Genomic DNA, 20,499 nt, shown 5'->3' with positions numbered 1-20,499 from the left:
CAGAGCATCGTTCGCCGAAACCGAAGCAAAGCTTAAAGTCGAAAGTGCAGAGCTTGAATTGGGGAAAGCTAAGTTGGAGGCTAAACTAGAAGCCTTAGCATTTCAAAGAGAAGCTGCTGCAGCCACCGCCGAAGCTGAAGCGTTGGAGGCCGCTGAGGAGCTGCAAGCAAGACGGACGGACGCAACCACTCAAGGAATATTCCAACAGGATGTTGCAAAAAGAACTGAAAACTATGTACAAACTCAAGCGGAGCTTAAATCTCCACAAAGTTTGCGACAAGAAGCAGTAAATACTACAGCACCTGATCCGAAATTACCAAATGAGAGTTTTGTAACATGGCAGGCCCCATCGCAAAGATTTTTGAATGCCTCAGCACAATCGTTTGTTCCTCAAGTACCTGCCACGCCCAATAACGCTGCCCAAGAAACAGAATATTTTGCTCGCTACCTAGCTCGCCGCGAATTGGTGAGTACGAGTCTCTATCAATTTGATGATAAGCCCGAAAGTTATAGAGCCTGGAGGTCATCATTTGACAACGCTACTTCAAACATTGGACTAACTGCTACTGAAATGCTAGATTTATTGGTGAAGTGGCTCGGGCCAGAATCCAAAAAGCACGTTTTAAGAATACGCTCAGTACATGCTAGTTATCCCAATGTTGCTTTAGAAAAGGCTTGGACACGCCTACAAGAATGTTATGCTGCACCTGAAGTGACAGAGAGGTCACTATTCAAAAGACTTGATGATTTTCCTAAAATAGCCGCAAAAGATCACGCAAAACTGAGAGACTTGGGTGACTTACTCATGGAGCTTGAAGGTGCTAAAGAAGAGGGCTATTTGACAGGCTTGTCGTATCTCGACACAGCGAGAGGCATTGGGCCTATAATAGAAAAACTGCCTTATGGGCTGCAAGACAAATGGCTCTCAGTCGGCTCAAAATTCAAAGAAGAAAATGAAGGGCTCTTTCCTCCATTTGATTTTTTCACCCACTTCATTGTTACCGAGGCACGCAGGCGAAACGACCCAAGTTTCATGCTTAATTATGAGCCACCTACAAGGAATTACAAAGCAAAAATATCCGTTCACAAAACAGAAGTAGCAACAGAAATAAAAATGCCGACGAATTCACGCACAACCCACACAGAAAAGAAAATTGACATTTCAGAGAAGAATTGCCCAATTCACAACAAAGCGCACCCTTTAAAGAAGTGCAGAGCGTTCAGAGCAAAAACCATTGAAGAGAGGAGAACCATCTTGAAAGAAAATGGATTCTGCTTCAAATGTGTCACCCCAAGCAGCCATCTTGCAAAAGACTGTAAAGCTAAAGTAAAATGTATCGAGTGTGACAGCGACCGACATGATACTGCGATGCACCTTGGACCGCCTCAGGTCACCACTTACACTAGGCCTGCTCCCCCAGCAAACGACGGCGGGGAGGAGGAAGAAACCACTACTGACGACGCGGTTAGCTCACAATGCACCCAAGTGTGTGGCGCAGCGCAGACAGGCAGATCCTGCTCTAAAATCTGTCTAGTCCGAGTCTACCATCAAGGTCAGCGCGATAAAGCAGCAAGAATGTACGCGATTCTCGACGACCAAAGTAATCGCTCACTAGTCCGTTCAGACTTTTTTGAATTGTTTCAAATAAAGAGCCAACGTTTTCCATATCGATTGAGAACTTGTGCCGGGCCCGTCGAAACATCTGGCCGCAAAGCTGAGGGTTTCCAAATGGAATCCCTTGATGAAAAGATTGTCCTCTCACTTCCACCTCTCATCGAGTGCGACGATATATTGAACGACCGCTCCGAAATCCCCACTCCGAACGCAGCACGAGCCCAGCCTCATCTCACAAAGATCGCCCGATACATCCCAGAGCTTGACCACAATGCAGAAATTCTAATGTTACTGGGCAGAGACATACTTAGAGTTCACAAAGTCCGCCAGCAAATTAATGGACCGCACAACGCACCTTTTGCGCAGAAATTAGATTTGGGATGGGTTCTAATTGGGGATGTATGTCTGGGAAATGCACACAAACCCGCTGTAAACGCATACAAAACAAATGTGTTGGAAAATGGTCGTCCATCAATCTGCACACCCTGCAACAGTTCTCTGAGGCTGAAAGAGAATGCATGTCAAGGCGGGGAGCAACAAGCATTAGAAGGTCTTCGACACAACGTCTTCAATGAAACGAGCGTCGACAACAGAACCGGCCCTTCCATGGAAGACACAATCTTCTTGGAGCTGATGGAAAAAGAAATGTTCAAAGATAAGTCGAATCACTGGGTTGCACCCCTGCCATTCAAGCTGCAACGTAAACTGCTCTCCAACAACCGTGAGTATGCATTGTCTCGTCTCAACTCGCTGCAAAAGACTTTAAAGAGAAAGCCAAAGGTGAGAGATCAATTTGTTGAATTCATGAACAAAATCTTTCAAAACAAGCATGCAGAAGTGGCCCCACCATTGACAGAAAACGAAGAGTGTTGGTATCTGCCCACCTTTGGTGTTTTTCATCCACAGAAGCCCGAAAACATACGCGTCGTGTTCGACTCCAGCGCAAAACATTTAGGAACGTCACTCAACGACACACTCCTCAAAGGCCCCGATCTCAACAACTCCCTTGTAGGAGTGTTGATCCGCTTTCGAAAGGAACAAGTCGCTGTGCTTGCCGATATTCAGCAGATGTTCCACTGCTTTCTTGTTCGTGCAGACCATAGGAATTATCTCCGATTTTTATGGCATAAGGACAATGACACCTCAAAAGAAATCATCGACTACAGAATGAGAGTGCACGTCTTCGGCAATAGTCCTTCTCCATCTGTAGCCATCTACGGGCTCAGGAGAGCCATACAGGAGAATGCGCACAAATATGGAGCTGACACAGTCAGGTATGTTGAACGTCATTTTTATGTTGACGATGGCCTGATCAGTGTTCCCACAGACAATGAAGCTATTAGTCTGCTACAAAGAACCCAAGCATCCCTCGGTGAGTCTAATTTGAGATTGCACAAATTCGCTTCAAATTCTGACAATGTCTTGCAAGCGTTCGCACCAGAAGATCGTGCAGTCCTGAAAGACTTGGACTTAAGCGGGGAAACTATGCCTGTTCAACGTAGTTTGGGCATGCTGTGGGTAACCACTACGGACACCTTCACGTTCAAAGTTGCGGACAACAAAAAAGAATTCACACGCAGAGGTGTTCTCTCTACAGTCAACAGCATCTTCGATCCTCTGGGCATCCTCGCTCCGGTCACCATTGAAGGTAAAAGCTTGTTGAGAGAATTCTGTGTGGATAAATGTGATTGGGACGATCCTTTGCCAGAAGCAAAATTGAAAGAATGGGAGACATGGAGAGAATCCTTGGATGAACTGAACAAGCTGCACATTCCACGTGCATACAGTCCGAACGCGCTCACCAACGCTAAACACAGTGAGTTATGCTTGTTTTCCGATGCGTCCAAAAAAGCCATTGGAGTGGTGGCATATCTCAGGACCATTCAAATGGACGGTGAAGTGAATATAGGATTTGTCCTTGGAAAAGCTAAATTGGCTCCACTCTCTCAGCCTACTATTCCTCGACTAGAGTTGTGTGGTGCAGTGCTAGCAGTACAAGTCGCGGACCTCATTCAAGATGAGCTAGATTTAAAACTGGACTCAATTAAATTCTACTGCGACAGTAAAGTTGTGCTGGGATATATCCACAATCAGACCAAACGTTTTCACATCTACGTCCACAACAGAGTTCGTCGCATTCTTCAGTCAACGACACCAGAACAGTGGTTCTACATCAGCACGGACGACAACCCAGCGGACCATGCATCCAGGTCAGTCCTTGCATCCAAACTCACACAGACAACATGGTTCACTGGGCCAGCCTTTTTGTACAAGCTCAACCATGGTCATGACAATATACAAGAAAAGTATGAACTTGTAAGCCCTGAAACGGACACTGAGATACATTCTGAAATTGCTAGCTATCTGACGCTTGTTGGGAGCAAAGGTCTCTCTGCCACACGATTCCAACGTTTTTCATCCATGCGCTCATTGACCAGAGCAATTGCAAGATTGATGCACATCGTCAGGTCGTATAAACAAAATACGTCTAACGGGTGCAAAGGATGGCACTTTTGCAAAATTCCAAGTAGCCCAGAAGAATTGTCACAAGCTGTATTTGTCATCATAAAAGCAACTCAGGAAGAACATTTCTCAAGTGACATTGCTGCACTTGAACGCACACAGTCAGTGCCGAAAAACAGTGCACTTCAAAAGCTTAACCCCACCTTAAAAGACGGTTTGATCTGCGTGGGTGGCAGATTAAAACATGCAAACATAAACACTACAGAAAAGCACCCGATCATCCTGCCGAAGAAAAGTCATGTTTCTTTACTGCTCGTGAGACAATATCATGACAAGGTGCAACACCAAGGCCGCCATTTTACTGAAGGAGCCCTGAGAGCAGCAGGCTATTGGCTGATAGGTGGGAAACAGCTTATTGCATCAGTTATCCACAAGTGCGTCATGTGCCGCCAGTTACGTCGCAAAGTGGAAGGACAGCTGATGGCAGACCTGCCCCCAGAACGTCTGCAGACTTCTCCACCTTTCACGTACGTTGGTGTAGACGTGTTTGGTCCCTGGCCGGTTATCTCCAAGCGCACAAGAGGTGGCGAAGCTCAAAGCAAACGATGGGCTATGCTTTTTTGCTGCATGAGTTCAAGGGCTGTGCATATTGAAATCATTGCCTCATTAGATACATCCAGCTGTATCAATGCATTGAGAAGATTCTTCGCGATAAGAGGACCCGCAAAGCAGATCCGTTCAGACTGTGGCACAAATTTCGTGGCAGCTGCTAAAGAACTCGGACTGAATTCCAAAAATCCAGATGCAACAGTGCAAAAATTCTTGACCGACCAAAATTGTGCTTGGGTGTTCAATCCACCTCATGCCTCACACAGAGGAGGGTCATGGGAGCGACTAATTGGACTCTCAAGACGCATCTTGAACGCCATTCTGCTCAAAAACAACATTCAACTCACACACGATGTTCTGTGGACTTTATTGATGGAAGTGACTGCTATCATTAACGCTCGACCGCTTGTTCCAGTCTCCAATGATTCCGAGTCACCTTTCATTCTCTCCCCCGCCATGATTCTTACACAAAAAGTAGGAGTTCCTGCACCGCCAGGAGAATTTACGGACAAAGACCTCTACCTCAAACAGTGGAGACAAGTCCAGTCGCTCGCGAACCAATTCTGGCGATGTTGGCGCCAGGACTACCTTCCTACCTTGCAGAGTCGGAGGAGATGGACTGAGAAAAAAAGAGATGCAAAAGTAGGAGACATCGTGATCCTGAAGGACTCTCAAACTGCTCGGAACGAATGGCCTATGGCGATGGTGACAGCTGTCTTCCCAGGAAGGGATGGCAGAGTTCGAGAGGTTCAACTCAAAGTGTCATCACAAGGTTCTTCTAAGACTTTTCAAAGACCCATTTCTGAAACTGTTCTTCTTTTGCCTGTTGATTAGTTGGGGTTAAGATGTTGATTAGTGACCTGATAAGGTCAGGCGGGGAGTGTTCTGCCTTTTGCGATCTGTGTTATATTCTATTATTGACATTTTGTATTGAAATGCATGCCTTTTAGTTGATGGCGCTTTCGCGGCCAAGTGGGGGCGCACTCGTGCTTGTTTACGCCAAGAAGGGCGCTTGCACATGAAGAAGAGCGCTCACGCCAGAAGAAGACAGACTGCTGCGAAGCAACCAGCGAGTGGGCAAGTTAGAGAAAGAGGAAAATACAGCCGTGAACCTACGTTCATTGTTGGTGCTTGTAAAATACCTCCACAGAAGCAACGCCTGTATGTATAATTTTTTCTGTTGTTGTTATGTATTTTCCACTCGCAGTCGGACAGTTGTGCAGTTGTTTGAAGGATGCTAATGCTAGCGGACGCATGCTAACTATTTGTGTTATTGTTGTATTGGAAGCTAATTATCATTTATTATTATGATGCGGGCATGTTTGTTATTGGGGACGAAGTTGATTGTATTATTTCTATTTTTTAGTTTCACTCTTCAAGTGATGGTGTTATAAAGACGGCCAAATAAAGTCAACAAATCACACGGACGCCTAGCATCGTCATTTAAGAGTTTAGCTCGCTGTAATAGCCAGGACCGAGCCTAGCGTCCTGGCGAGGACAGTACAATGGCATTTAAGTTGTATTATGGCAGTGTAAACTTTTTTTGGGTCACCCTGTAAGACCACTGATAATCTCCCTCGATCTGGGGCTCCATGCAAGATTTCACCCCGTGGCGTCAAAATGATAACAAGAACGGTGAGCAAAAATCCCAGAACCACACGGGGGGACCTAGGGAATGACCTACAGAGAGCTTGGACCACAGTAACAAAGGCTACTATCAGTAACACAATGCGCCACCAGGGACTCAAATCCTGCACTGCCAGACGTGTCCCACTGCTGAAGAAAGTACACATCCAGGCCTGTCTGCGGTTCGCTAGAGAGAATTTGGATGATCCAGAAGAGGACTGGGAAAATGTGTTATGGTCAGATGAAACCAAAATAGAACTTTTTGGTAGAAACACAGGTTCTCGTGTTTGGAGGAGAAAGAATACTGAATTGCATCCGAAGAACACCATACCCACTGTGAAGCATGGGGGTGGAAACATCATGTTTTGAGGCTATTTTTCTGCAAAGGGACCCGGACGACTGATCTGTGCAAAGGAAAGAACTAATGGGGCCATGTATTGAGAGATTTTGAGTGAAAATCTCCTTCCATCAGCAAGGGCATTGAAGATGAGACGTGGCTGGGTCTTTCAGCATGACAATGATCCCAAACACACAGCCAGGGCAACATAGGAGTGGCTTCGTAAGAAGCATTTCAAGGTCCTGGAGTGGCTTAGCCAGTCTCCAGATCTCAAACCCATAGAAAATCTGTGGAGGGAGTTGAAAGTCCGTGTTGCCCAACAACAGCCCCAAAACTTCACTGCTCTAGAGGAGATCTGCATGTAGGAATGGGCCAAAATACCAGCAACAGTGTGTGAAAAGCTTGTGAAGAGTTACAGAAAACGTTTGGCCTCTGTTATTGCCAACAAAGGGTACATAACAAAGTATTGAGATGATCTTTTGGTATTGACCAAATACTTATTCTCCACCATGATTTGCAAATAAATTCTTTAAAAATCAAACAATGTCATTTTCTGTTTTTTTTCTACATTCTGTCTCTCATGGTTGAGGTTTACCCATGTTGACAATTACAGGCCTCTCTAATATTTTCAAGTGGGAGAACTTGCACAATTAGTGGTTGACCAAATTCTTATTTGCCCCACTGTACATATACTTGAAACACAGTGAGTAGAATGTTTCAAGTCCCTGAACTGAGTTACTTTACAGTCACGTAAATCCATTTTAGCTTGGGGTCAAGTTTCATTTCAAATCGCCACTGCAAAGATTTTTTTGTCACAACCTAAAATTAGACTGTAATGTAAGAGTTCCAATTAAGGATGTCCCTTATCCGATCACGCGATCGGAAATCGGGCTTATCGGGCAATTTTTTTGAGGATCGGAATCAGGTAAAAAGGATTGGGTTTTTAAATTAAAAGAAACTTATTGTGCTAGCTAGAGTCACCAGTGTTAAGAGCCAGTTGACAGTACCTTACTGCCACTTTGTGGTTATAATAATTAATTGCATCCATCGTGTGACGCAGTTTGGTATACAGGCTCATACACAGCCTGTCGGTCGCATTGACGCTGTTGAGTGCTTTCTGTTACGTTTCTCTGCCTTGGAAACTATGTATTTTACATCTATGTCAACTTGTTAATATGCAGTACAAGTGTGTTTATGTGGAAAACTATATGAACAAAATTTGTTAATAAGCCCTGCTGTATGGAAGCTAACCTATACCTATAGCTTGTAGCTCAAGTGAAGTGTGGTGTGTATGGTATTTGTATACCAGCGTGTATTGTGCAGTTGTGTTGAATGCATGCATGTTTCTTTGTAACAGTTTCACAAACTTAAATGAATTACTTCCTATAAAAACAGGAAAAGGCCAAGCCTAGTGTTTTATTGGAGAACATTCAATGTTACCTGGCTGTTGGGCAGTGCACAAGGAAATGCATCATTTTGGCCAGTACACTTTAAATATATACGTATATACCGGTATATATCCGTTACATTTACTTGAGTAACTTTTTGAGAAAAATGTACTTCTAAGAGTAGTTTTACTAAGCCATACTTTTTACTTTTACTCGAGTAGATTTGTGAAGAGGAAATGCTACTCTTACTCCACTGTTACAACACTAGTTGTTACATTTTTCTTCTTATTCTACATATTAAATTTTATTTTTTCTTTTTGCAAGTGGTGCTAACAGTAGCGCTACCAGTTTCACCAATGATGACACAATTACACCAATCAGACTTAAGCTTGCCGTTCTACGATCACTCCGACCTGTTCAATCACGTGGCGTCTTTAAAGCACCATTAAAAAAAAATTATTTGACATAGAGCGATGCCCTCAACATGACTCAAAAGCAGGGATTCTAATCTCTCTCGCAGTTTTTATTTGGCACCGATTGACCACGGAAAACCGGAGATTTTTTTTTTTTTAATTTCAGAACTAGGAACAGAACTATTCAATATTCAACTATTCAAACTAGGAACTATTTTCTCCACTAGGGGGCACTCCTGCTCTTTGGACGAATTATGCTTCATTTCTGAAGATTTTTCTTTCTCCCCAGAATCCAATGATTTTTTTCTTGTATTTCTTTGGCTTAATGTGGTTACGTAATAGGTTATATACACATATATAACACATATATATACAGTATAATAATAATAGTTGACATAGATAACTTGGTGCTGAGAAAAAAATACCAGTGTTTAAATACAAAATCAACACATCATAAGCAGTTACTCACAAATTCATACATTACTTGAGTATTCTTTTCACCAAATACTTTTTTACCTGTACTTGAGTACATTTTTTGGATGACTATTTTTACTTCCACTTGAGTAATATTATTTTGAAGTAACACCACTCTTATTTGAGTAAAGTTTTGGCCACCCTACCCACCTCTGACTTTTTTTTTTTTTTTTCGAAAGTAGCTCTTGATCACCACTTTCAATAAAATTGACCGCGGTGCTGCTTTGTAAAAGATAACATTTTTATGGTTTTAAGGATGTCATTGTCAAACTCATTATACTTACTTCTTCTACAGGCAACTCTTTGAGCTTTGGCAAGGAACTAGACAGCAGCCCCACCAGGAAGGGAGTGGGACAGCAGACAATGTCCAGCATGGACCCAGGCAGCACAGGGATGAAGGTGTGTTGCCAGGAGAAAGGGTAGAGCAGTGCGACCACGGCATGCATGCAGCTGGACAGCATACTGAAGGCGGAAAACAAACAATCCATTTCATCAATGCAACAAACAAAACAATAATGAAGATTTTGCGATATTGATGATGTTTTGTTCCTTAGAAAGGCTTTGTGATGAATAAAATTGGGACAGCCAGAAAAAGAAAGTGGTAGTTTTGAGTGAATTTTGGAAAAATTTTCATGATACATTGTCATTTTTCGCACATTTTTTGATATACAGTACCATAATTATTTTTAAGACAAATATTTTTTTCTACATATTTGAATATGACTTTTTCAACAATTTTTACCAAACTTTGATTAGAAAAAAAAGTGTTATAGATCGACCAATATGGGTTTTTCAGGACTAATACTGATTATTAATGGTTCAGGAGGCTGATGACCAATAACTGGAAGCAATATTAATTGGAAGTAAAAGTTAAAAAATTGTGGTAAAAACATAAAATAATACACTTATCCAAACAGATGATTAATTCAAAATAAAATACAAAAACTGATTTAATTTAAAAAAAAAAAAAAAAAAAAACTGGCTTTAGTTTAAAGACAACAAAACATGTATGATGTATGAGTTAACAAGATCAGCAGCAACTCAACCGATGTCATTAAGTATCATCTGGCAAATTATGTCACTAACTCCAATCAAAAGTGAGATAATTTGCCAGATGACACTAAATGACATCGGTCATAAGCATTCATTAATGCGCATGACTGTGTCATGTCATAATTATGATGGTCTTATGAAAGTCTTATGATGCCACAGTCAAATAAAGTGTTACCTATTAACCCGAATAAATCAACAAATAAGCCGCACTGGACTATAAACCACAGGATTCAAAATGAGAGAAAAAATTAGCGGCTTACAGTCTGGAAATTACGGCGAAAGCACCCTGAAATTTTTCACAGTGAAAATGGTAAACAACTGACAATAACTGAATGACTGGAGATCAAAGTGGCAGCAGAAAAAGGAAGACGAACACCTGCATTTGAAATAGCCCAGTTTTAAACAGATTTCTTGATATCGGGCTGACAGATTAAAGAATCAGTGCAAATATTGGCCCCTATGATTGGTCTATGACTAAAAAGTATGTTAACATTTGGACTTTTTCTAAAACACACCACACATATTGCAACCCACTTGATCCATGTATTGACTTCTATACACATTTTGTGTGTGTATCCATGTCAAAAACATAGCTACAGAGTAGTAAGCAAGATGAATTATTGAGTCCCAACCAGTGGACATGTTGCATCAGTTAAATCAGTGCTCTGTTGACGCAAATAGCCCCAAAAATGCAGCAGTTCTGTTCCCCTTTGACAGCTGTGGTATAACATCCAGATCCCAAATAGCAGCCTGTCTTTCTCACGATCCGTCACTTGTTGACAGTGGCTGACCCCCCTCCACACACACACTCCTTACCCCCCTCCTCCCGTCCGCTACATACCGTTCAGTCTGTGTTTCACAAGAGAGTGAAAATAAACTGCGGGCCCGATCACTCACACACACTCACGCAGGCACGTAGAACAGCACCAACAAATCAGTATGGATCAAGAACAAGACCCTGGATCAAACATGGTATGCAAACACACTCCACTTGAGATACACTTTTAATGAGATTTTTTTTTTTTTGCTCAATATCATCAACAAATAAACAAAAGTTGCTCTCACAGTGAATGTTTCAGTGCTATCGACAGCAAAATGGATGCAGTGCATTTTATGTGTGAGGGGCTTGCAGTGATCATTCATTTTTAACCCTTTATAGGGCACGCCTTTATGAATTTACTGGATTCCATTCAATGGCAGGCAATTAGCTAAATGCTGCTAAAATAAAAAATAAAAATAAATCAACTTTAGAGTGTTTCTATTCATTTTAATTTGTTTTATCAATACTTTAATAGTTTATATTTGTATTTACAGTATGCATAAAAATCGAATAAATATTATAATGATTAATAATAACTATAATTATATACAGTATATACACACAGTATATAATTAGCAGGGGTGAACCGATCACAATTCTTTTGCCCAATCACTGATTCTTGAAAAGCCTGACCTGACAATCTCAATTTCTGCCGATCCTGTACACATATACACATATACTGGACTGTCTCAGGAAATTAGAATACACAATATTCTAATTTTTTGAGACAGTCCTGTGTATATATACAGGACTGTCTCAGGAAATTAGAATACACAATATTCTAATTTCCTGAGTCAGGAAATTAGAATATTGTGTATTCTAATTTCCTGAGACAGTCCTGTATATATACACAGGACTGTCTCAAAAAATTAGAATATTGTGTATTCTAATTTCCTGAGACAGTCCAGTATATATACACACACACGTACAGACACACACACACACACACATACATATATATATATATATATATATATATATATATATATATATATATATATATATATATATATATATATATATATATATATATATTAGGGCTGTCAAACGATTAAAATTTTTAATCGAGTTAATTACAGCTTAAAAATTAATCGTAATTAATCGCAATTAATCGCAATTCAAACCATCTATAAAATATGCCATATTTTTCTGTAAATTATTGTTGGAATGGAAAGATAAGACAAGATGGATATATACATTCAACATACGGTACATGAGGACTTATAGAAATGTTATATTAAAACGCCTCTTAATGTTTTCGTTTTAATAAAATTTGTAAAATTTTCAATCAAAAAATAAACTAGACCTATTCTGTCCTCAATGTGTGTGAGTACACAAATTGACAGATAGCGAACATAAGTTCCAAAAAGAAATTAGACGGTGTGGCAAAGTTGCATGGGCTTTACTGAAGTCATCTCTTTTTGACAGGAGCACGTTTCTTGTATTTTTGTAAAACTGAAAATAACAAGGCAATGTGTCAATAACTTGCATAAATCACAAAATAACATAAAATGTACACACACGTGTCCATTTGAGCAGTAGCACTAGCCAATTAGCTCACAAGCATCTAACAATGTAACTGCATTTCACCATATATGTGAACAAACTCAAATACACATCATCAATAACTATCTAATGCTCATGAATATAAACAAAGGAGGAATATAACTCACAAGCGATGCATGTATTAGACACAAACAGTGTGATGGGGCTATGAGAACTGCCACTGAATACTGGATGCGGACGTTAGCTGGTCTGAATATACCCTACCCACCGACGTCACAAAACCACGTGCTCGCTGTATGGTTCCGCCCACTTGTCCGTCATTTTGTCTCTGTATTAGCATTGGTTTCAATTGATCGAGGAATTTAAAATGCATTTCATGGAAGACCCGGTGCTTTCTGATGCCGTAAACTCACTGGATGTGTTGCATCAAAGGCGTTATGTGGAAAAGCTTCGTTCTATACAGTCGCCAGATCCATATTTGATGCCTAAATCGATGATTTTTGACCGGCTGCCTTCGCTGTCTCTGCCAGACCCTGAACTGTACAACTATCTTGTCCACACAAAATCAGCCTATTCTCACGAAAGTTTGAAAAACTTTAAGAGCTTGGAGGCTTATAAATGCTACGTTGCTGGTTGGGTGAAACAGGTCCTCGTACACGAAAATTCAGCAGGAATCTTGTGCTCGGAAGGTGAGTTACGAATTTTTCAATTCAAAATCTTTTGTTCTTGCTAACATCCACTGTCAAGTCTAATGTATTTCATGTCATTTGTCAATGGAGCTAGGGCTTTTAATGTTTATATGGATTAGCGATAGCACTCTCACTACATACATACGTGTATGTTGTCGGCGATTAGCCTAGCAATGATCTTAATTGTGGTTGTCAGCCCAAAACCCTCTAAATATATATTAAATGCATCTTACCAGATATAAAATGACTACTACATAATCTGTGGTAATCGTTTGGAGCCCAGTTTTCTCGTCGAATTGCAGCAGCCCATCTCGCTCTCTCCTCTCCGTGTCTCTCGGAATCCGGTAGAACTTCAAGTCTCTCCGTCTATCTTCTCTGTTATTGCAACCGACCGCCACACACGCCTTCACCATTTTGATTATTAATGTTAACGAGCAGAAAAACACGCCGTAAATAGGAGGAATGTACGTAGCCGTAACAGGTCAACACGATGTGTTGACGGACAAATGGGCGGCACCAGTCAGGAGAGCAGAGTTGTGACATCACGTGGGTAGGGTCTATAGCACTGTCTATTAGTGTGAGTTCGCGTCGACATATAATCACGTCAGAAAAGCGCGCCGAAACCCAAATAATCAGCTGCACTGAATCGCCAGCAGAGGGCGACATTACGCCACATAACATATGCAAGTCACACCCAAGCGCCAGCAGAGGGCGGAAAAACTCCATAAAACACAATTAACAAGTTGGCCTTTCACTGTACTGACATTTAAATTTGTCTGAGCGGGCCTAGTGCGTTAATTGCGTCAAATATTTTAACGTGATTAATTTAAAAAAATAATTAACGCCCGTTAACGCGATAATTTTGACAGCCCTAATATATATATATAAATAAACAACAGCATACACGTTTACAATTCCACTCGAGCAGTAGTTCTCTAAAAAACAAAATTTAAACGTTTAAAAGTTTTCTAAAACAACTACATTCTAATTTCCTTCACTAAAGATTAGAATGCAGCAGTATTTTGCCTTACAGAAAGAAAATAATAATAAGGTTAAATGAATTGGTGAAACTACAAATTACAGCAGCTCTTTTTTTCGCATCTTAATACCTTTTAATGCTGGAACAGTTTGAATATGATCCAAATGTGGGCTTTCACAAAACAGGTATTATCTGACTGTATAGTGAGCCCATCTAGCGGTCGCAAAACAATTACCACATAGTTACTATATGGAATGCCAATACAATTATTATTCCTTGCTACATTAAGGTAGCAAAGTGAAACAGACCTTACAATCGTAAACATTATGTTGAGGTCTTGAAAGAGTAAAAATAACCAACTAGTGCAAATGTCTGCGACCAAATGCTCGAGGGCTAATGTGGCTGCTTGACTCTTGACAGGATTGATAGACAAGATCAGGTTTATTTTTAGTGATCGACCTGTCCCCGAAAATGTATGAAATGGATGTCGATTGATTGGCCAACCAATTGATCGATGTGTCTTTAATAATTAGAATTCAGACCTGGTGTCCAGAAATGTGGACATCACATTTTGAGTCATGTGTGCCACACTTGTATACCAAATGTTAATATTGTGGCCTACATGACTCAAAATGTGATGTTCATATGACACCAGGAGTTTGTGGGGTATTTTTTTGAATTAATAAGCAAAAAAAGTCACATGCCCATAAAAGGGTTGAAGTGGATTGGATGTCTTTTCCCGCCAATTATTGTCAATGAGTTGAGAGTTGGCCTTTTAGTTTTCATGTTTCTCTCACATCTAAATCCTTTATTTACAGTACATTCAATATGCTTCCCAGTGCGCACCTATATGAAAACAATAAGGGAATGATGGAGGATTCTATGAGTGGGTAATGAATATGCAAAGGGGTGGAATAGGCTAAGTGTGGGGGCATCAATTGTGATGGGCACTACTGAGTTAAATCAGCTGGTCCACCTCCTCGTCCTTTTTCTGTGTTTGTCTTTTGACAACATTTCACTGAAACAACCCAGCAGCAGTGATCACACTCAGTATGCAAAACACCAGATGACTCACTATCACTAAAGTGATCTGCTACTGTGTTTTTTTATTATTGGCAAAAAAGATGGAGAAACTAAAGATGTCCAATTCTTGATGAGTTCAGCATGGCCATGAGAAAGCCACTGTTTACTTTACCTCTCCACCCTCCTCCTTTTTGCTCTTCCTCCTCTCATTTCCCTTCATCATATTTCCTTTTCTTGCCATCTGTGTTAATGCGCTGGCACTTTACACCAAGAAAAAAGAAGACATGTCAGCTTAATAACATACCAACGATCCTTGTTTTTACTGTTCTGTTTTGCTACTGCAACACATCTGCTTACTGCTGAAGTTCAAAAGCTCAGCAAACCAAGCAGCAATGCAGAGGCGTCACACTCAACTTTGTCGCATACTACATTGTTTCATACAAATTAAACATTAGTGAGAAACATTATGTTGATGACTATGAGTTAGATTGGCGGGCCACACATAATGACGTGGCAGGGCATGAGTTTGACACCTGTGTAGTAATTTTATGACAAAGCCTTGCAACTCCATTGGCATTATAATGGTAAACAGTGTTTTTATTTTTTGGTACATAAATAAAAGACATAATCGAAAAATTACTGGTCCTTAATCCTTTCACAATGTTGCCTTTTATTTAACGTGTTAAAATTGAGCCATTGATTTGTTTTAAAAATAATAAAGTGAATGTTTGTCAAATGTGAGATATGGCTAAACAAATGTATTTTTAGAAAAGAGCGATTTAAATTTGTACTTACTAGGGCTGTCAAAATTAGCGCGTTAACGGGCGGTAATTAATTTTTTAAATTAATCACGTTAAAATATTTGACGCATTTAACGCACATGCCCCGCTCAAACAGATTAAAATGACAGCACAGTGTAATGTACACTTGTTACTTGTGTTTTGTCACCCTCTGCTTGCGCTTGGGTGCGACTGATTTTATGGGTTTCAGCACCACATGAGCACTGTGTAATTATTCACATCAACAATGGCAAGCTACTAGTTTATTTTTTGATTGAAAATTTTACAAATTTTATTAAAACGAAAACATTAAGAGGGGTTTTAATATATAATTTCTATAACTTGTACTAACATTTATCTTTTAAGAACTACAAGTCTTTCTATCCATGGATCGCTTTAACAGAATGTTAATATTGTTAATGCCATCTTGTTGATTTATTGTTTTAATAAACAAATACAGTACTAATGTACCGTATGTTGAATGTACATATCCATCTTGTGTCTTATCTTTCCAGTCCAACCATAATTTACAGAAAAATATGGCATATTTTATAGATGGTTTGAATTGCGATTAATTACGATTAATTAATTTTTAAGCTGTAATTAACTCGATTAAAAATTTTAACCGTTTGACAGCCCTAGTACTTACTCATAAACACAAAGTCAAGTATACCTCTACAAATTTTTCTTGATTTACGTGCCTGTAAGGCTCTACACAATCCCATTCAAATGCTAGGTTTCTCTAATAAAGAAAAAACGTTAATCAAACGGTAGAGCTCAATTTGAAAAAAAAATTAATTAATTAATGAAAGGATGGAGGGAAAAAACAGTTTAAACAATACGGTTGTTGCACATGTGTGAATACCCTAAAAGGTAGCTGTGTCTTCGAAATTAACTCATCACAATGAAATGAATGTAAAATGTGAATCACTGCAAAACTGCCACCATTTAAATTGACCCAAAACAATGTTCAGCTGTTCTAACAGATATTTTCAGACAATTTTAACAGAAAGATGTAGTAGCTGATGTGTACCATATAAAGTAATATGATAGAATAAGATAGTATGACTTGGAGGGGCGTGATTGGGAGGAACGGCCCCCCGATCAGAACCCGAGCGGTGTTCTGCTATTGGACTTCTGTGCTCGTCACGGTTTGTCTGTAACGAACACCATGTCCGAACATAGGGGTGTCCATATGTGCACTTGGCACCAGGGCACCCTGGACCGCAATTCGATGATCGACTTTGTAGTCGTGTCATTGGATTTGTGGCCGCATGTTTTGGACACTCCGGTGATGAGAGGGGCGTAGCTGTCAAATGATCACCACCTGGTGGTGTGTTGGCTCCGATAGCGGGGGGAAATGCTGGCTAGGTCTGGCAGATCCACACGTATTGCGATGGTCTGCTGGGAACCTCTGGCATAATCCCCTGAACTTCTCCCCTGTCCTGGGGCAGGTGGGAGACATTGAGTCCGAGTAGGCCATGTTTCCCACCTCCATTGTTAAGGTGGCCGATAGGAGCTGTGGCTGAAATGACTTTCCTCCGCAGGGTGTCAAGGCTCTCGCTTAGAGATAGGGTGAGAAGCTCGGTTATCCGGGAGGGACTCGGTGTCGAGCCGCTGTTCCTCCGCGTTGAGAGGTGCCAGTTGAGGTGGCACAGGCATTTGGTTCAGATGCCTCCTGGGCGCGTCCCTGCAGAGGTGTTCCGGGCATGTCCCAACAGCGGAAGGCCCCGGGGACGATCCAGGACACACTGGAGAGACTATGTCTCTCGGCTGGCCTGGTAACGCCTTGGGATCCCACCGGAGAAGCTGGGGAAAGGGAAGTCTGGGCATCCCTGCTAAAGCTGCTGCCTCCGCTATATTTGGTCAGCATTCTCAAAACCTGACAACCGCTCGACTTAGCTTATATAACGTCCAACAATAAGCAACCAGCATCTGCAGGTTGATTGAGTTTAGCGGGTCGAAGGTGGCATAACTAATGGTGATGTCATCCGATTAAACATTGGACATGTAAGAACAAACGATCTGTTGAAAAGAAATTGCCCTTAAAAGAATGTAGGATAGCAATGTCCTGCAGAGTACATAGAATTCTGGCACAATCGTTACATGCAGACAGAGTGGCTACAAAACAAAGAAGTATTGTCTAACAGCTTTTCCTCTTACAGTTTTTCTTTTTTTTTCTGGTGATGTAAACTTCTAGGGCAAGATGCATACATCACGTTCTGAGGAGCTTTTTTGGGAATGAAAAACGTACAACTCCAGAGGGAGCAGCCCCTTTATCATGGCAAACCTTATAACAGCATTGATGGAGAGAAAATAAAAGCTCTGAACTTAAGCACACTTAGTAATCCAAACAGAGACCTATTATTCTGCAATTCAACTGACTGTAACGTTAAAACTAGTAGATTTCACAACTAAGAGACAGCCTGTAATTGTACGAAACATGTTGGGTGACTAAACATGTTATCTCTTCGGATCACGGCTGTTTGGCTTTGTGTTTTCTTTTCAACACTAGTGCATGCGGGATGCTGGGCACGCCATCAGAAGACAAATAGTGACGGCGGAGCAGCACACAGGAAGTGCATTCCGTCCTCTGCGCAGTCACTGCCCTCACCGATGTTTGTTTAAACTGGCCTCTTTCGCATGGGGACTCAAATCTCCTCCCGCCCCGCCCAGGTTTGCCAACAGTCCCGGATTGCACGGGACAACCCGGAATTCAGGAAGTTCTGACTGGTACTGCCACCGGCCGCCATCAGTACCAATCAGGTCCCAGACTTCATAAATTCCAGGAGGTGCCGCGCAACCCGGTACTGTTGGAAACCCTAGCCCCGCCCTTGCCCCTGGCGTTATCAAAATGCCGGCGACAAGTCGACACAACGGGTCCCTGGTGACTCATTGTGCTTAACTGCTTAGAGAATACGGTTGACGTATTTATCTTGGGCCATGTATTTGTTAGTTGGCAGACTCCTTCCTTGATCTTGGAGGATGACGTAGGACGTCTAAATGGATTTGAATACTGTGGTCATGTCATTATGACGCACACAGAATACACTGTGTCATCCTGATTTCCATCTATTGTAGGTATAATGGTCTTTTCCCTGGCCAATGGAAAGCCCTCGAGAAAGTTTTGTAACAATCAGATATGTTTTTCTGAACTATTTAATTTTGATGCATAGACTTAGAGAAATGATCAGAAGTTCAAGCTTGCTGGCATTCGTGCATAGGCTATTTATGAATGAAACTAGGTAGGCAATTAGAGAGATAGAGGAGATTCATTGAGAAAGAAATTAAGTCCGACTGTTTTACTCGTTTTACAGCATTTTTTAAAAAAACTAAAATCAATAAAAGTGCTAACACTAAAAAAGAAAATGATAACCACAGTTTGCAACGACGAAGCTGTTATGCTAGCATGCTGCTCGCTGAGTTCATAAGGCACTATAAGGATTTTATTGCCAAAGAAGGCTCCGTCCAACACTTGGTGCTATTTCAAAAGAGCCATGTTAAGGCTAGCCATGAATGGTTTGCCTGATTTAAAAAGAACGGACATGCACTCTGTGTTAGAACAAAGCTTTTATGATGCAAAGCAATTTTTACAACTCATTTCAGTCACAACATGGCACTTTGACATTGCTTATCAAAGTCTTAAATAATATTTGTCCGAAGAATGACACAGGCAAATCATCTGTCATTGTCTTACTAGATCTCAGTGCCACAGTTGACATGGTTGATCATAACTTAATACTCAGCAGAATGGAACAGTGTGTAGGGCTCACTGAAACTGTCCTTCAATGGTTGAAATCTTATTTCCAAGATAGAGATTTGTTTGTGTCAATTGGAAACCGTACGTCTGAACGAACCAGAATCACATGTAGGTTTTGTCAATGGTCTGTTCTTGGACCACTTCTATTCAAAACCTATATGCGTCCTCTATGAGTGAGACTCTAGCTCTTAGCTAACATCCAGACAGAGACACCTTAGATCATCTGGAACTGGTTTGTTTTGTGTTCCAAGAAAGAGAACCAAGCTGCGTGAGGCAACATTTAGGCATAAGCGGATTTTCAGGGGGGCCCTGGTGGCCTAAAATTGTCATTGCATGTAATTGACTTTCCTATACAGTATATGATTTTAAAATTTAGAATTAGAATTTTCTGGTAAAACATTGTCTATAAAACTTGTAATGCAATGAAACAAAAAACAAATATGAATGAAATGAACAAAAAAAGTTTGTTGTTTGTTGTTACTGTTTTTATATCGGGTCAAAATTATTTTTCGAACAGATTATGTGACTAGCACCTTAGAAGTTCATTTGCTTTGCTTCGCCAAACCACCCGAGGACCGAAAAGGTAAGATGGATATATCCATACGTAATTTTACTACTGAGCAAGAACCATGGATTGAAAATGTGGACCATGAAACACAAGTGACCAACCTCAAAATGGTGAGCGGAGTATCAATTTGCCCCACTAAAGACGCTAACTGTACAACAAAGCCACCACCAGTGTCTTGCCAATGTAGTTACCACCGTCAAAAATTGTTTCTCCTGGTCGCGGGAGCGCGCACACACACATTAGTTATGAGGGTTGTCGACTTAAACAATTAATTGAAGCTAGAAAAGAACCACAGTCATATATTTTGGATTTACTAACCTGGAGAAACTCCATACACGACTTGAATTACAGTAAGAACAGTCATTGGTCATCCTACGAGTAAAACAGTGAAACATTG

General features: G+C 40.9%; 3 protein-coding genes across 9 annotated transcripts in view; 2 read left to right on the top strand and 1 right to left on the bottom strand.

Moving 5' to 3' along the window:
- dennd2b (DENN domain containing 2B) overlaps window positions 1-20,499 on the bottom strand; it is an 81,628-nt gene that overhangs the window by 5,048 nt on the left and 56,081 nt on the right. For all 5 annotated transcript variants that reach the window (XM_057832011.1, XM_057832003.1, XM_057832027.1 and 2 more), the window contains one exon: window positions 9,210-9,387. In XM_057832011.1, coding sequence (XP_057687994.1) covers window positions 9,210-9,387 — 178 coding nt within the window. The remainder of the gene's footprint in view (window positions 1-9,209; window positions 9,388-20,499) is intronic.
- On the top strand, window positions 473-3,773 carry LOC130913431 (uncharacterized). Of its 3 annotated transcripts, XR_009062770.1 has the most exons (4): window positions 473-3,129; window positions 3,213-3,263; window positions 3,324-3,431; window positions 3,742-3,773. XR_009062770.1 is itself a non-coding variant. In XM_057832058.1 (3 exons), the coding sequence occupies exons 1-2, from the start codon at window positions 572-574 to the stop codon at window positions 2,947-2,949; spliced, it is 2,325 nt and encodes a 774-aa protein (XP_057688041.1). In that variant the 5' UTR covers window positions 473-571; the 3' UTR covers window positions 2,950-2,987; window positions 3,057-3,147. The 3 variants fall into 3 exon arrangements, 2 of the variants coding, with proteins under 2 accessions (XP_057688041.1, XP_057688029.1); XM_057832058.1 differs by lacking the exons at window positions 3,213-3,263; window positions 3,324-3,431; window positions 3,742-3,773 and having other exon boundaries at window positions 473-2,889; window positions 2,943-2,987; window positions 3,057-3,147; XM_057832046.1 differs by lacking the exon at window positions 3,742-3,773 and having other exon boundaries at window positions 3,213-3,411.
- LOC130913445 (uncharacterized) lies at window positions 3,832-7,277 on the top strand. Its single transcript, XM_057832070.1, has 2 exons — window positions 3,832-5,848; window positions 6,054-7,277. Exon 1 carries the CDS (start codon window positions 4,037-4,039, stop codon window positions 5,519-5,521), a length of 1,485 nt encoding a protein of 494 aa, XP_057688053.1. The 5' UTR covers window positions 3,832-4,036; the 3' UTR covers window positions 5,522-5,848; window positions 6,054-7,277.

This window comes from Corythoichthys intestinalis, chromosome 1, assembly GCF_030265065.1.
Source record: "Corythoichthys intestinalis isolate RoL2023-P3 chromosome 1, ASM3026506v1, whole genome shotgun sequence".
Classification (NCBI taxonomy): Eukaryota; Metazoa; Chordata; class Actinopteri; order Syngnathiformes; family Syngnathidae; genus Corythoichthys; species Corythoichthys intestinalis.
The sequence above is the reverse complement of the archived record's forward strand: the minus strand, read 5'-3'. Positions and strand labels throughout refer to the sequence as shown.